The following is a 16,280-nucleotide window of genomic DNA, read 5'->3' on the forward strand; positions in this document are numbered from 1 at the left end:
TCCCTACACCCCATCCCTTTCCTCTCGGGTGTTACAGTGGATCACAGGATGCATATGAGGGTTTGATGTGATTGACTGGTATGTAGCAATGTGGTGTCCCATCTGCAGCTGCTGGCTGTGTAGTACTGTAGTCAGGGTGAAGAAGATAACAAAATGACCAACTAAATGTCTCTCAGCATGGGTGGCAGGGTTCCGATGCCCCGCGCTGATCTGCTCACTCCCAAACATTGGAGTTTTGGCTCTTTCATGTGAAGGCCTTCCTGTGCTCATGTGGACTCTGGCTGGGAGGGAGTCACCTGATTTGGGGACTCTGTACCACCCTGGGGCCAGAACCTAGCCAGCTGCTCACCCTGGCTTGCCTCCGATTTTACAAGGCAGTTGCGGTGTTGGCAGCATTGGCCTGGCTTGTTAGCCCACACAATGGCAGCTGTGTCGTGTGCAGCCTGTGCTGCAGGGAGCAGGTTAAGTCAGGCGGGGGCCTGCCTGCAACTCCCTGCCAGCAGCCTGGGGCCCTCACAGTGCCAGGTGCACATTGAAGTTGTAAGGGGCTGGGGCCGTTCCTGTTAGAGGTCAAACTAGGTATGAACTGTTGGTTGACTGCTTAACCAATATACTTGGAGGAGGTTAAATGGATACTTTTTAAAAATAATCTTCACATCCCTACTAGTCATCATGGGCTTTTCTTCCCTTCCCTTCTTTTACCCCCAATCTGAAAATTTCTGCCCTTTGAGCAAATGAACCCAGCTTTGATCTTTGCACCTGACTTTTCTTGACATCTGGTTTGTGGCAAAGTACGAACTTCCTGACCAGCCACAGTGCTGGTTTCCCCACCTGCTTCTGGGCACGCCGCCCACCTGTCTCATTTGTCACCCCTTGTTGTTACTTAATTGGTTCTTATTAAGGCAGGAGGCTGCCCATTTCTTGCCCTGATGCCAGTGGGTGCTATCTGCGGCTCCATTCCTCCCCTACACCGCAGCCCAAGCTTTGCAGATGGCATCCAGATGACACAGTGCTCCCGGCCTACAGCTGGACCAAGTTTAGGCCTCATTGTCAGGCCTCAGATGCACACACATTCATACTGCCCTCCTCTCACTAGGGCCTCTCATACTCCACCCCCTCTCACAGGGTCTCTTTCATGCGTCGACAACTTGTACTGCCAGCTTCCTCTTCGAGTGGGCGCCTTAGGCCATAGGCTTTAGCTAGCTCACACCTTGGGTGGCAGACGTACCGTCTTTTGGGCCTGTCTCTTGACCCTCACCGTGGTAGTGGCCAGCCAATTACCTGACCGGGTCTAAGCTTGTCCTGCCCCCTTCTGGGGCAATCTATGCACTCAGACATACTGGGCTCCTAGCCCTCTGATTTTCCCCCTTCACTGGGGCTCCACATCTCACTCTGCCCCCTCCCTGGGGCTCCTCATCTCTGCCCCTCCCTGGGACTATGGGGCTTCCCTCCCTGGTGGGGCTCAGGTGGCCATAGCTGTGCCTGCCCCCTTCTAGGTCTTACACCCGCCCTGGGCTCAGGTGGCAACAGCTGTTCCTGGCCCCCTTATATCCACAATGTTGTAGGGGCTAGGGGTTAAGATGCCCCGACCCGCCTTTCACCGGGGTGGTAACTGGCCTAGTATTTCCTGGGGGCTCCTGTGCCACTGAGAGCCCCACCAGGCCACCCATTCCTGGCAGGGTGCAATTTTAGGCCATGCCCAGGACCGGGAGCCTCCAAACCATCCCCTTCAGCTCCTGCCCTTACCTCCAGGATGTTGTATGCAGCCAGGCAGTGTTACTGCCTTGTCTGCCAGCAGCGAACTGCTCTGTTTATATAGGCGGCCAGAGATCTAAAATGGCCGCCACAATCAAGCACCTGCTGGCTGTGTGGCTTAGCTCTTAAAGTGGCAGGCACCCACAGCGTCCCCCTTAAAATAATTCCTGGGGGAGGTTTCCCCTGCTGTTCCTCCAAAGCAGGCTCCCCTCAGCCTGTGAAAGCCCTCAAGTGGCAAGCACCCCCAAAGGTGCTCCGCCACGCACCTCCCCCTCTTAGGATAACATTCAAGGGCTTTGCTTGGCTGCCTTCTCTGCTGGCTTTGTCCCAGATTACTGCAGCCCCTGCCACATAGTAAGCATCCCAACTGTGCTCTGCCACGTGGTTGAACCACAAACATGGATCCAAAAGCCTTGAATTCATGAATCAGATCTGAACTCTTTCTAAGTTATTTAGTTTAAGCCCATCTCTAGCCTAAATCTGGTTTCAGAGCAGACTTGCCAGTAGAACATGCTGAACTCTGTCAGATCATAGAAAGCACAATTCAGCCACAGCAACTTTAGGTAGCAAGCTCATGAGGAGTGTACTGAGGTGTGCATTTGTGAAGAATGGAATAATTTGTAGTCTTTCTCTGACAACAACTATCTGTAAAGAGAAATGCTGGAGTGCATGGCAGCCTTGAAGCTCTAGATTTCTTGGCATGCAATGGGGCAATTTCTGTTGCTGGTCTTAGTGGAATATATAAATAACTAATTCTTTCTAGCTATGGGCTTCAGTGCATGATGTATGGTTTGCTATTCTGGCAAGGCATGTAGGATGCTGTACTATTTACATAGGAAAACAGGACATGGTTCACTTTCATTGAGTTGGATCAGCATCTTTTCTCAGTAAAAGTCAGTGACCTTCTGATTTTATTGAAATTCCTTTCCAGTATTGCAGGGAAATTGATAGGTTCAGTGAAAAATGTTATGAGGAAACTTGGGGAAATCTATCTAGTTACCAAAACACTCCTACTGTTTTCTGTGCCCTAAATGTAGGTCTGTGCTAAGGATAACATACAGTCCGTTAGCCTTATGAAAACAAAAAGGTAATTCGTTGCAGTTGTTTACACAGCCAAGAGCTTTAGAGCAAACCACAAGCAACAGAAATGCCAACTCTATAGGTGAGGCTTCTACAGCCTTCAAAAGTTGATTGCATCCGGGTGTCCAAATGCATGGAAACAGGTGTTAGTAAAAATTGTCCTTGTATGATAGAATCCTTTCTTGGAAAGGTATCTGCTTTCCTCTGCCTTGGTCAAGGTCTGTCTTGTCGATTGATAGCTAGTGTCTGATTTGAACTGTGTGGCACATGTTTAGGAAGTATAGAAACCATGGTGAAATCTCCTTTTGGTTGGCTCTTAACCAAAAAAAAATGTCTTACACTCTAGGACTCGTAGCTGGGAACACAGTGGATGCCATGAATATGTTACTGTGAAAGACAAGGTTCTTTGGGTGAATCTGATATCTTTATTGTTTTCCAACTATTTAAGTTGGTCTAATAAAAGATATCAGATTCACCCAAAGAACCTTGTCTGCCTATGTCCTTAGACCAACATGGCTACAACCTACTACACCCTTATACTGTGAAATTGTCCCTGGACCTTGTCTACCCCAATCCAGTTTTATTAGACTGACAATCCTGTATACTGTAAGTTTTCCTAAAAAGGTCATTTTCATAGAATAAAACTGAAATTAGTTTCTACCATCCCATAACAAGAAGAGACAGCAAGGAATGTAGCTGCTTTCTCTTCTAATTGTATCCTGTTGATTTAAACACCTGATTGCTAAACTCAGATTAACTTAGTTTATGAAGCAATCAAAGGTTACGTCAGTGGATGTAATTCTTTGTTTGCTTTAGCCTGATGTCATCTGAAGGCTCTGTTCGACTACTTTTGCCCATTTTAAGCAAAAGCATTTGAAAATTATTTATTCTAGGGCAGTGGATTTGGAAAACCATATTAGCAAAACTTTCTGGGTCGCTTTAACTTGTCTCGCATCTGTGTCTTCTCTCAGTGAAGGGGCATTGTGGTTATCCCAAGCTAATGCAGTTTCCATCACCAGTGGCTATGAGAACTGGGTATGGGGTAGCTTTTGGAAGACTGGAATGTTTTAGCCGCATATATGTTGCCCATTGCTTCTCCTTTTCTATAGACCTGTCTATTTCTCTCTTGTTGCAGCATGGCTGGCTGCATCCATTAGAAGAAATATGACACTGTCACTTCCATGAATTAATTTCTATCCAAATGGAGCTTGTAATGAGATGGTTTTACCAACCTGCTCTGTAGCATAGTCAAAAAAGCCCAAGCAACAACACCCTGCCCCCCTGTTGTATAATGTTGCCAAACAAAAGATAGCCCAAGTCTACTGTGTGTCATTGGCTGCTCTGAATTCCTTCCGGAGGGCTACTCAGCCCACACCCTGGATAATCAGTTTCTAACCTCTTCCTGAGGTGTAGGTGGTATAATGAGTAGGGCTGTGCAAAGCTTTTGTCCCCGATTTGATTTGGCCCGATTTGGTGGCTGAATTTCCAAATCTGCATCGAGTCAGAGGACCCTTTAATCTCTCCGAATCAAATCAGAACTCTCCAAATCGATTTGGAGAGATTCAGCGATTTTGACATAGCGACAGCTTTAAATGTTTTTTCTACAGACTTGTAGGTAGCAGGGCTTGTGAATGCTGATGCTGGGGCACATGGAGAGTCCCACAGAAGCATGTGGGGATCCCCAGTGCACTCAGCAGCAGACCCTGAAGTAGACCAGAAGCACTTCTGGTCCGCTTCCGGGTCTGCTGGGGAGTGCATTAGGAGGCTCCCCCGCATACCCCTTCAGCTCGGTGACTGGTGCCTCCTGCATCTGGGGGGGGGCTCCCAGGGTCCCCCTAGGCCGATTGCCAAGCCAGTGGGTGCGGGGGGACCCCTGTGCACTCCCTGGCAGACTCTGAAGTGGATCGGAAGTACTGCTCTGTGCTCCTGTGGTACGCTCCATCCACCCCAGCATCGCAGCAATCACAAGCCGTGCCTGCTATCTCAAGGTGCGTAGAAAAAACTTTAAAAGCTGTGTCTATGTCCGAATTGCTGAGCATCAAATCTTCCGATATGGATTTGGCCAAATCAAATCGGGGACAGTGATCCAAATCAACGAATCGAATCACTGTCGCCAATTCGGGCCAAATCCAAATCTGAATCAAATAGAGCCTGTTTTGCACATCCCTAATAAGGAGTAATTTGTCTTTGTGAATGAGCAGAATGTACACAACTCCTTCTCCAAATGTGCTACCAGGGCAGGTGCGTGTGTGTTCAGCAAACTCCCTCAGTCTGTTTAATGCTGTCACAATAGCAGCCACTGAGAACCTCGTAAAATGGCCTTCCAAAGAGGCCTGGATGTGACTGGATTGATTCACACTTGGTATCCTGGTATGTCAAAGCTAACGTGTATGTCCCTACCCAGATCTTCCCATTCTACATAATAAATATAGGCTTCCTGGTGAGCTCTGCATTTGTATTATGCTGGGAGTGAAATCTCAGATGCAATTGGGAAATAAGATCTTATTCTACAATCCTCAGCTGGTGGCATTTTAAATCAGAGGCTCAAGCAAAGAACTCAGACCACAGTGGGTCAGAAATGTTTGTTTTTTTTTAAACACTGGATTTTTATTTGCAGTTCTGGGTTCAGCTTGTGAATCTTGTGTAGGCGTTTTCACACCTAACAACACTAATAGTTGGCAGCACCTTTAAAAGGATCCCACTACAGCCCAGGGCCCCATGGCACCCTGGTTGAGAATCACTGGTCTATAGCACTCTCTTCCCTTTCATCAATGGAAATCTTCCTGGCGGACTGCAAAATGGACCACTTATGGAGCTAAATGGGTGGGGGAAATGGAGGGTCTTCCTACAAAATGGCTGCAGAATTGAGTTCAGAGCAGTGGCTCCCACCAGTTTCTACCCAACAGAACACAAATACCATACAAAGCTGCAAAGCATCTGTAAAACAGGTTGGCAGTGGACATGGTTAAGATGCGGCTGTTTCAGTCTTAAAGGAGCTGTAACTTGGGTCATTACATTTACTCAGCTTAAGTTGCGTTCTTGTATAAGCAATAACATTTTCTCTGCCATGCTGGACATGTGCCAGTTATATTCCGAAACCTTTCCTGCTTGCATCTGTATATAATATAAGAGGTCATTTATAATCTCTGTAAGCTGTGATGGGATCCTTTCATCACTTTTTGAATGAGGCACTGGAATGCCTGCTTACATTTTGGGGACTGTTCCTATTGAGACTCTGGTTTGCAAGGAGAAATCTTGTGCATACACAATAAGTCCTTTCAGACTTAATCATTGTGTTGTACATGGCCCCCAAGTTCTAGATTTTTACAAATCCAATTTATTTTATAGTGCCCTAGCCATGTTCATGTCTTCATGAGCTCCTTCTCTTCCTCTAGTCTACAGTAAAATACCCCAGGATGAATATACGTTTTCTAATTTGTATGATTGAACCCACTTAGTAAATGGAAAATTTATATATGAAAAGCTTTTCTAGGCACTTATCCCTCTTCACGTACTTCAAAACAAAATCGGAATAGTATCATTAACTACTAGCCCCAAAAGCATGGCCACATTACAGTGGGTAGGAAAAATCTTTCAAGACTGCCACGAAAATAGCTTAATTGTTAGGAAAGTAGCATGTTAGATGAAGCAAGAAGAATGTGGTAATTTAGCTGGAAGAAACTTCTATATTGGATGCTTATTAACTATACTGTCTCTTCTGTTTGCAATCTGAAGATACTAGCTAGTTTTTTGTGCTTGTTTCCGTGTTAAACCAATTTCTCAGCCATAAGTTCTGGCTTGACAAGGTTAGTTCCGTTGTCATCTTTAAAATGTCTGTAATGGGCATAAGGCCAGCTTTGTTCATGCTTTGTTGCTCCATGACCTGTGATGCCCTTTTGAACCTTCATCTAGCAGCTTTGGGCTTCTGTATATGTGCCCGATGCCAGCTCCAACGCGTTCTATTTAAAACACATCAAAGCAGACTCGATTAATAGAGTCTACTGGAGTGTGCTAATTATCATGTTCTAGCAGCCTTGGTGTCACATGTATTCAGCATCCCTGCTCTTCAAAATGGTGGCAGGGGCGCTTTAACTAAAACGCATTGAATGAGCTGTACTTAAAGCACCCCTGCTGCCATTTTGAAGTGCGGGACCCTGAATACATGAGAGACTGCAGGCACTTTAATTGGAGGTGTTCCCGAGAGCTGCTCTAATTAACGTGCCCTCCCCACTCCTCCTTGCTCCCGGAGCATGTGCAAAGACACCATTTGTTTTCAGTCCGTATCCCAACAAAAAGGTGCTAGGTACTGGGGAAATGACAGGATGCTCTGCCTATAATAAACAAGATGATTAGCCCAACATAATGTACCACAAATAGATGTCACTCTTGGCCAGGGCCTGGATGAAATGAGAACTGAAGGGGAGGTTACTATTTCCTCTGATAAGGTCATCAGCGGGATTTAACTTGGGACTCCTGGCTCCAAAATGCTCACCTCTCTGGGGTCTCCATCCCATTGTCTCTCCCAGTTGCTGGAAGTTTATACATAGAACAAGCATGAAACCTTTGGGGAAGTTGTAAAAGGCACAATAACTGTTTGGAAACTTCAATTCCCATTGATTTGGTAAGTGCCAAGCTATTGTTCACCCCTGAAAAGCTCCAACCAAGGGTATTCTTTGGAAGAGCAAGTTATATGTGCTAGAACTTCAGCTGTTTTGGACTAACTCAGAAAGAATGCCCTGAGTACAGATTGGGCATGCTTGCCATATTCCTAGAAAAATAATTCACCAGATTCTGTACTTCCCATAGCTTTTGATGATTGCCACCTAACTGTGACAAAATACTAGATGCCTAAATACGAGTTAGGCATCTGTTACTTGTGGATCTAAAGTCTAGATCAGCAAAATAAGGTACTAATGTCACTGGTCTCTAATGAGAGTCTACTCCATTTATCTTTCGCTGTTTCACTCAAGTACCTTCTAATGACTACTCCAAACTGTTGCTGCTGTTTACTAAAGCAAGTTAGTCTTCTCCCTAATTCTTCTCATCCTCTTCCAGATCCTGACTGTTCTGAAGTCTTCATCCATCTTATTTGCCTTCTGGACTATTAAGTTCTTATGTGGTCAGAGTCTGATCTATTATTTCACTCTCTATATTGTTGAGTTGTCTGCTACAGAAAAATATTGTAGCTTTTTATCCTTCCCCTGGACAAAGGTCTCTGGTTTGTCTTCTCCCAGGAGAAATGGAAACAAATCCACTGAAGTAGCATTAAAGCAGTGTGGGAGAAATTGAGCTCAGTATAGTTACAGAGCTGCCTTATAGTATGGAAGAACCCCTTTTCTCTCCTAATTGTGTTCTCCTGCCTCAACTTACCCCAATGGAGGGCATATGGGTATGAAACCATTGGAGATGGAGAGCAGAGTAAGGACCCTGGACTTCAGGAAAGCAGACTTAGACTCAGTCAGGGAACTCATGGGCAGGATCCCCTGGGAAGGCAGACTGAGGGGGAGAGGAGTCCAGGAGAGCTGGCTATACTTTAAAGCAGCGGTTCCCAACCTTTGTATGCTGCGGCCTGGCAAACTGCGCACCACCACGCGGAGCCTCACAACCAAAATTTCCAACTGGAACACAGGAAAAGCTAGTTTCCCCCCCCTGCCCTGGGCCGGGGGGGGTGGGCCACACTGCAGCCGTGGGAGGAGTCGCAGGCTCTCTGCCTGGCTCTGTGGGGCTGCAGTTTGCCAGTCCGTGGTCACTTCCGGTCTGGCAGCTGACTGTCCTGCGGGCTGGCAGCTGACCCTTCATGGCCCGGTACCGGGCCACGGCCTGGGGGTTGTAAAGCTAGTTTCACCCCCCTGCCCTGGGCCGGGGGGGGTGGGCCACACTGCAGCCGTGGGAGGAGTCGCAGGCTCTCTGCCTGGCTCTGTGGGGCTGCAGTTTGCCAGTCCGTGGTCACTTCCGGTCTGGCAGCTGACTGTCCTGCGGGCTGGCAGCTGACCCTTCATGGCCCGGTACCGGGCCACGGCCTGGGGGTTGGGAACCCCTGCTTTGAAGAAGCCTTACAGAGAGTGCAGGAACAAACTATCCTGATGTGCAGGAAGACTAGCAAGGAAGGCAGAAAACCAGTTTGGCATAGCAGGGAACTCTTCAGTAAACTAAATCACAAAAAGGAAGCTTATAAGAAGTGGAAACTTGGACAAATAACTAGGGAATAATATAAGAGTGGTGTTGGGCATACAGGGATGAAGTCAGGAAGGCCAAGCACAATTGGAGTTGCAGTTAACAAGGGATGTGAAGGGTAACAAGAAGGGTTTCTACAAGTATGTTGGTAGTAAGAGGAGGATCAGGTAAAGTGTGGGTCTCTTACTGAACGGGGGAGGCAACCTTGTGACGGAAGATGCAGAAAAGGCTGAAGTGCTCAATGCCTTTTTTGCCTGAGTCCTCACAGGCAAGGTCAGCTCCCAGACTACTGCACCGGGCAGCACAGTTTGGGAAGGAGGTGACCAGCCAACAGTGGTGAAAGAACAGACTACTTAGAAAAGCTGGATGAGTACAAGTCCATGGGGCTGGATGGGATGCATCCGAGGGTGCTGAGGGAGTTGGGTGATATGATTGCAGACCCATTGGCCATTATCTTTGAAAACTCATGGCAGGAGAGGTCCCAGATGATTGGAAAAGGGTAATCATAGTGCCTATAGTTAAGAAAGGGAAAATGGAGGATCGTGAGAACTAAAGACCAGTCAGCCTCACCTCAATCCCTGGAAAAATAATGGAGCACATCCATTTCTAAGCACTTGGAGGAGAAAAACGGTGATTAGAAACAGCATAGATTCACCAAGGACAAGTCATGCCTGACCAACCTGATTGGCTTCTATGATGAGATGACTGGCTCTGTGGATGCAGGGAGACTAGTGGATGTGGTATACCTTGATTTTAGCAAGACTTTTGATAGTCTCCCACAACTTTCTCCCAAGCAAGCTAAGGAAGTATGGACTGGATGAATGGACTGTAAGGTGAATAGAAAACTTCCAGGAGCATCAGGCTCAGAGAGTAGTAATCAATGGCCCAATGTCTAGTTGGCAGCCGGTATCAAGTGGAGTGCCCCAGGTGTTGGTCCTGGGGCTGGTTTTGTTCAATGTCTTCATCAACGACCTGGAAGATGGCATAGAGTGGACCCTCAGCAAGTTTGCAGATGACACCAAGCTGGGGGGAGTAGTAGATACATTGTGGGGGTAGGTCTAGGATTCAGAGTGACCTAGATGAATTGGAGGATTAGGCCAAAAGGTATCTCATGAGGGTCAACAAGGACAAGTGAAAAGTCCTGCACTTAGGGCAGAACAATCCCATGCACTGGTGCAGGCAGGGGGCTGACTGGCTGGGCAGCAGCTCTGCAGAAAAGGGCCTGGGGTTACAGTAGACAATAAGCTGAATATGAACCAACAGCGTGCCCTTGTTGCCAAGAAGGCTAATGGCATACTGGGCTGCATTGGTAGGAGAATTGCCAGTAGATCAAGGGAAGTGATTATTCCCCTCTATTCAGCACTAGTGAGGCCAAATCTGGAGTACTGTGTTCAGTTTTGGGCCCCTAAGTACAGAAAGGATGTGGACAAATTGGAGAGAGTCCAACGGAGGGTGACAAAAGTAGTAAGGGGGCTGGGGCACATGACTTACGAGGAAAGACTGAGGGAACTGGTCTTATTTAATCTAGAGAAGAGGAGACCGAGAGGGGACTTAATAGCAACCATCAACTACCTGAAGTGGGGTTTGAAAGAGGATGGAGCTAGACTGTTCTCAGTGGTGGCAGATGACAGAACAAGGAGCAATGGTCTCATGTTGCAACAAAGGAAGTTTAGGTTAGATATAAGGAAGAATTTTCTCACTTGGAGGGTGTAGTAAAACACTAAAACAGGTTACCCAGAGAGGTGGTAGAAGTTCCATCCTTGAAGGCTTTCAAAACCCAAATAGACAAAGCTTTGGCTGGTATAATCTAGTTGTGGATGGTCCTGCTTTGAGCAGAGGGTTGGACTAGATGGCCTCCTGAGGTCCCTTCCAGCCCTAACTTTCTATGATTCTGTGACTGGAGGTATTGCCTTTAATGTGGAATAGCCAAGTCAACAAGACTTCTCAGGCAAGACAAACTAGGCAAATATTACTGAAGTCTAAGGAAGAACCTTCAGGTATATGCCGAATATGATCTGCCTGGGATTAAGCTGCAGAACGTACGGGTCTGAGATGGTATGTGTGTGTTGTTCCTACTTTTTGATATTTTGTGTGTTTTGTCTTTACCTCTTCTTTGTGCAGTTTGCTACATGGAGAGAAATTGCATTGAACTTCCTTCTCCCAGGGTTGGGAGTAATATGTAGTATTGTATATGTAATAGCACAGTTAATGAATATAGCTCCAGAGTACTTTTTTTTTTTTTTTTTTTTTTTTTAAACGGTCCTTCTGCAAAGTTGTGTGTGTTTTACTTCATTTGCATACCATGAAAAGTCCCTCCCTTCCCTTCCCTGGTGCTCATGTAGCTTGCACAGGTTCTACAGTAGAAATCTCCACAGCCAGTTGTAACACTATTGAAAAATGTACGCTTGGGGTTAAAGCAGGGGTGGGCACAATATGGCCTGCAGGCCATATCTGGCCTGCTAATTGAATCTAACCAGGCTGCAGGGGGGTGGCAGGTCTGGTGTGGCCTCTGTTGGCACCACAGGGGATGCTGGGCAGAAGCAGCCTTGCCCACTCGCCCAGCTGGCACCGTGCGGCTGGTCTTGGGTGAGCTGTGCTTGGATCCTGGCAGCTCTGGCTCTTGCTTCTGCTGGCAACATGGGGGATATTAGGCAGAAGCAGCCTCACCCACTGGTTCCATGTGGCATCCCCGCTCTGGCTTGGCCAACTGGGCCCCACCTGCCTGTGGCTTGGAGCTCGCAGGAACTGCCCTGAGTGCTTGGACTGTGTGGCAGGCACTCTGCACCTATGCCTGGAGGTGGCAGAGCATATGAAAACCCCAGCCCCTGCCCTACCTCCCACCTTGCCCTGTGCAGCACTGCAAGCCAGCCCAGCCATCTGCTGCCTCCCAGATGCAGCCAGCACTGCTCCCTTGCCCCATCCACCCAGGTGAGGCTGCCCCCAGCACCCTGGGCTGGACCTGGGGCTGGGGCTCCTCCTGGGGGAAGGAAGACCCCTGGGCTGCAGTGGGCACATCCTGCATGGCCCTGGTAGGGAGCTGGGGCAGGTTGGAGCAGGTTGCTGGGCTTCTGCAGCTTTGTGGGGGCAGGTATGGAGGGGAAGGGGTTGGGGGCATGTGGGTTTGGGGTACAAATGGCTCTTGAGGGGCATGTTGGGGTGCAGGGTGAGGCAGGAGCTCCTTTGAGATTTGAGGGGATGGCTTAGAGGTGGCAGGGCTCTGCTGGGGGTGGGGATGTCCTTCCTTGGCCAAATGTCCTGCTGATTGATTTTGGTTCCCTCGTGGGAGAGACTTTATTTTCAGCTGTTACACAATCATCTCTTCATACACTTCTCAAAAAAACATAAAGCAGGACAAAAGTTATCTTTTGAAATAAAATTTAAATATTTTATAGCAGGCGTTTTATTTTTAGCATATGATTTGTTTTTTATCTATAATTTGTTAAAATTAGAACTTCACCATTAATTTTATGTGTGGGGCCCTCAACAGCTCACCAAAACTCATTAAGTCACCCTTCAGCTGAAATAGTTGCCCACCTGTAGGTTAAAGACTACATAACCATCCCTCCCTCCGCAGAAACGGACACTTTGCTGTTCATGACATGACAATGCCCCAGCACAGAGCGCCGCAGTTGGTAATTTGGGAAAAGTCTCCTCCTTAGGCTGGGAGAAATAAAATGCAGCTTACAATAATTTGTGCCTTTTTCCCTTCAAGTTGAAAACAATTCCTTTCCTGATCATTTCTCCTTCCCCTTCTTTTACGTTCCTTCTGTGTGGGATTCTTCTTTCCCCTCTTTCACCCCTTCCTCCCCCCTACCCCCGGCCCCTTAATTTTTAGCTTATTGAAGTTGTCTGCAGCCCATCAAAGGATCAAATATCTTCAGATGACTTGAGTCTTCATTAATGTTTTTCCATCTTGCTGCTCAATTCCCTGTATAGGAAACGCTGACTTAAAGCATGATTCAGAGGGGAGCAATGAAGTTTGACTGTTATGGATTTTGGATATAGAGCTCAGATACTTGTGCTGTATATATTTATGAAGCAGGATGCCTGCTAAGCACCAGCTGTAATTTACTTGGAATAACACTTCTGCAACCTACACACATACATCTTAAAATTTACTGGCCAATGTGGTCAAAGTTGTGTCACTCCTAGTAATATTGACGCAACCTTGATCTTACTAATTTTATTGCCATGAAATCAGTTTTGTCCTGTGTGCAGGATTTCACTGCATATGGCAGTACAAACAAATATAATCTCTTCATTTAAATCTTTAACATAGTTTCCTGCTTAGTTTCTCCCAATTGCTCTTCTATTCCCAAGACTTCCTGGCAAGAAGCCTTTACCCTGACAGCTGGGTATGAAACCACCGTACACCTATCCCACAGTGGAGCCCTGCAGTGTCCAGAGACAGGGCCTGATGGCACACGGTCATGTTAATAACCATTTGAGTCAGACCATTTAAAAAAAAAAAAAAAAAAAGCAGAGCTGAAAATATACACTGCAAACCTCTAAAGTTCTGAATGCAATGACTCCAGGTTCTTTGTAGGTCTGGAAAATGCTCTGTTTGACTGACAGTTCCCAGTGGGGTGTTCTGTTCCCTTGATTAGGAAGTGGTATGCAAGCCCAAAGTGAACCGAGGCACTGCTGTTCATGGGAAATCTATGATTTGGGGGTACCTTTTGGTGGGCAGTAAAGCTGTGGGTATCTTTGAAAACCAATGTCTTCACCCTGCTGATTTACAGTGATTGCATATGAAAAGGGCACCCCACTCATGTCTGGGAACTTTTTGGTTGGCAGCTGATTGCCCCCAGTCATAGGTGATGCATAGCGGTGGGGGGGAGGGGGTTGCCTCCCCCAAGATTGGCTGCTGCTGCTGGCATCTGCGGGCGGTTGCTGCTAGCCACCCCTTCCCCCCCCCCCCTCATCGCCGATACTGCCAGGGCCGCCCGTGCGTGGTCCCCACTTGGCCCGCCTTCACTGTCAGTGTCACCGCAGCCGCCTGTGGGCAGTCCCCTCTTGGCCTGCCCTTGGGGCTGAGGTCACCACAGCCACCTGCTGGCGGTCCCCGCTCACCACCACCACTCCCCTGCCACTGACGCCACCGTCCGCACCTCAGGAGGCATGAGTCGTTCATGCCCCTAGTGTCACTGCCATGATCCTGCAGTGTTTGACTGTGCAGCGTGAGTGTGTTGAGCTATGGAGTCATGGTTGCCTCTAGTTCTGGCGAGCAGGGAGGAACATGGGTGACTGGTACCTCTTGAATCAGGTGGGGCACGTGCCCCCCCCGACACCAGTCAGAGATTGCGGGGGGTGTCCCCCAGTGGCTGATCGCATTAACTGGGGGATTCCCTGCTCCCGATCTCACTCACTGTAAAAGCAGCCACGCCACTTCTGGAAGTCCTGCAGCCATTACTGGAAGCGGCACGGCCGTTTTTGCTGGCGGCCCTGCTCCCCAGCCGGTGGTTGAAGGGGGGAAACTGGTGCTCCCACTTGCCCACCAGCTAAACAGGGAGCACGGCCTGTCATGGGGTGCACCAGTGCTCTCAGGGGGTGCACGTGCACCTCCTACGTGTCACCACTGGGGAGGAAGATCAGAAAGGGAAGATGGAGCAGAAACTGAGAGGGCTAAGCCATAAGAAAATTAGAAAGCAACAGAGAAGGCTGGGTTAGGTGGCAAAGTTATTTCAACAAAAGAGTTTGGGAGCCCTTACCTAATAGTGGCAGAACAAGGCATTGGTTCCACTGGATGTCCAGTCTTAGTGTAGCTGAGGCCCAGGGGGTTTGGTGGGTGTGCCTGGTGTATTCAGAACATGGTGGAAATGCAGATACTTCCACCTGCTGTTCCCGACAGTGTCCATGGTCCAGTGGGAGGTCTAAAGTCACAAATCTGTTGCTTTGTTTAGTTGCAGACATGAGTTTTGCTAGCACAATTTTATACTTCCTACAGAGGGGCTGCTTGGCTGGATGTGACTGCCTGTCTTAATTAATTTTTTGTAGCAGTGAACAGTCTGATTGACCATTATGTGTCTGAGGGGAGAAAGAGTGCTCTACAGATTGGGTTCCTAGGCCGTGTTTTGGTTCAGTATCTGTCTCTACCACTAGCACAGACCTCTTGCGAGTCTTGCTCTATTCCTTGGCTTCCCATCTGGGAAGTGGTATGATAATGGCTTTCTCTGACCCTTTGTCTTCTGTTTTAGGCTGAAAACTCTTCTGGACCAGCAATGCTGCCTGTACAGCACCTAATCCAATGGGGCTACTGTTTTAGTTGGGGCCTCTATTATGACCAGCATATACTGTTATAAAATTCACTAAGCTTTGGAAAGTGTCATTCTTAACAAATAGAATTGTTCAGCATGGTAAGGGGCAAAGGGATAATGCCAGAAGTAATTCCTACTTAATTTCACTTAAAGTCTGTAAAATGAAGATTGAATACCTGGAAGCTGTTAGGGAGATGTTTGAAAGAAGAATGAATAATCTGGCCTTTGTGGAACAGGCGAGATGTATTAGTTCTCTTCTATCTCTAACTTCTTTCTCTAGCCGAAGCTGGGATTTTCCCACATAGCAGCTGTACTTTTAAAGATTGCAAATTTTGAGCCAGTGTGACTTGAAACAAGTTAATTGATGAAGGGTGCACGGGATTGGCAGTTCATTGTTCTGCTTGCTGCGTTACTGGGATTTAAAATGTCATTTTGTTTTGTGTTTTCTGCAGGCATTGGTGTCACTACACTGTTACACGGACTGTTTCCTGTCAAGTGCAGAATGGGTCAGAAACCGTGATCCAGAGAGTTTATCAGAGCTGCCGGTGGCCAGGACCTTGTGCCAACTTAGTGAGGTAAAATTCCTTAATTGTATGCAAATTATGGACCCAATCCTATACTGTCTCTTCAGTTAGTTGGAGTTTGGCCTATGCAGTGCATGCAGGGTTGGGCTCTGGCTTGCTTCTAAACCTGGTGATGCTAGTAGAAATGGCACTGAATAATGACTCCACTAAAGGGGGTACCCTTCCACAGGTGGGTAGCTTCGTTTTGTGTTTATACTTATCTATGCAAACAAGATTTAGACTCTTAATGTTGGTGGGCAACACTGCTCCTCTGGCTCTTGAAGAACAGCGATGGTTTTGTCTTGTACAGATGCTGTTGGAGTACCATAGCCCACAAGGAGCTAAGCTAACCAAACTCACTGTTGCTTGTGAACTGAGCTAGCCTTGGCTAATAGAAGTACTTGACACCTGGCGGCAGATCTAGCAAGGTGCTGCATGTTGCTAATTCCTG

The 16,280-nt window shown here is 47.5% G+C and overlaps 1 protein-coding gene across 1 annotated transcript in view; it reads left to right on the forward strand.

The window, feature by feature from the left end:
- The window catches only part of COL26A1 (collagen type XXVI alpha 1 chain), a 342,088-nt gene that overhangs the window by 59,820 nt on the left and 265,988 nt on the right, over positions 1 to 16,280 (forward strand). The window contains exon 2 of the mRNA XM_014525512.2: positions 15,719 to 15,841. Coding sequence (XP_014380998.1) covers positions 15,719 to 15,841 — 123 coding nt within the window. The remainder of the gene's footprint in view (positions 1 to 15,718; positions 15,842 to 16,280) is intronic.

Source organism: Alligator sinensis, unplaced genomic scaffold (genome assembly GCF_000455745.1).
Source record: "Alligator sinensis unplaced genomic scaffold, ASM45574v1 scaffold689_1, whole genome shotgun sequence".
NCBI lineage: Eukaryota > Metazoa > Chordata > Crocodylia > Alligatoridae > Alligator > Alligator sinensis.